The sequence below is a fragment of the Psammomys obesus genome, unplaced genomic scaffold, assembly GCF_907164565.1.
Source record: "Psammomys obesus unplaced genomic scaffold, mPsaObe1.curated_primary_1811, whole genome shotgun sequence".
Classification (NCBI taxonomy): domain Eukaryota; kingdom Metazoa; phylum Chordata; class Mammalia; order Rodentia; family Muridae; genus Psammomys; species Psammomys obesus.
The window spans coordinates 6,303-6,952 of record NW_026590090.1 but is presented as its reverse complement, the minus strand read 5'-3'; the positions used below and the strand labels follow the sequence as shown (position 1 = coordinate 6,952).

Sequence of the window (650 nt, the reverse complement as noted above, 5' to 3'; positions counted from 1 at the left end):
GTGGCCAGGAGGGTGGCAGCGGAGCCGTGAGCTGCCGCACCAGATGGTGCCGCCCAGACTGCCGCGTGGAGGGCACCTGCCTGCCCCCCTGCTGTGTGGTGAGCAGCACACCCCCAACCTGCTGCCAGCTGCACCATGCCCAGGCCTCCTGCTGCCGCCCATCCTACTGTGGGCAATCCTGCTGCCGCCCAGCCTGCTGCTGCCACTGCTGCCAGCCCAGCTGCCCTGAGCCCAGCTGTTGAGAATCAGGTTGCTTTCAACAACTGGACCACTACCACTTTCTTGAACTTTGGTTTGGCTTGTGTTTGGGGGCTCACCAAATAGTTGGGGTCCCAGAACATTTATCATCTAATGCTGGAAGGCTTTGATATCCCCTGTAGAAATCATAAAGTACAAACTTGATCCCAAAATGAGAAAAAATCCATTTACCTTGGGATTGCCCCTATTTTCCAAGGCTCAGTGCTGTCAAGGCCATGAATGAATATGCTACGCTAAGATATTTTCCATTCTTCTTCCACTGTTCTGTAAATTGCTCTTTAAAAAAAAAAAAAAAGAGGGCGATGTATCAAAAATAATAAATTATATCTGTTGGCATATCAAAAATTGCTTCTTTTTTCATTTGGTGTGAAAATAACAGATGCTTCGTGGCG

The 650-nt window shown here is 49.5% G+C and overlaps 1 protein-coding gene across 1 annotated transcript; it reads left to right on the top strand.

Annotated features, from left to right (window-relative positions):
- Positions 1-5: 5 nt before the first annotated feature.
- Positions 6-242, top strand: LOC129676203 (keratin-associated protein 9-3; the record flags this gene model as incomplete). The annotated part of the gene is made up of 1 exon (XM_055606528.1): positions 6-242. A coding segment is annotated over one exon (237 nt), but the record flags the coding sequence as incomplete, so codon positions are not given.
- Positions 243-650: the final 408 nt, after the last annotated feature.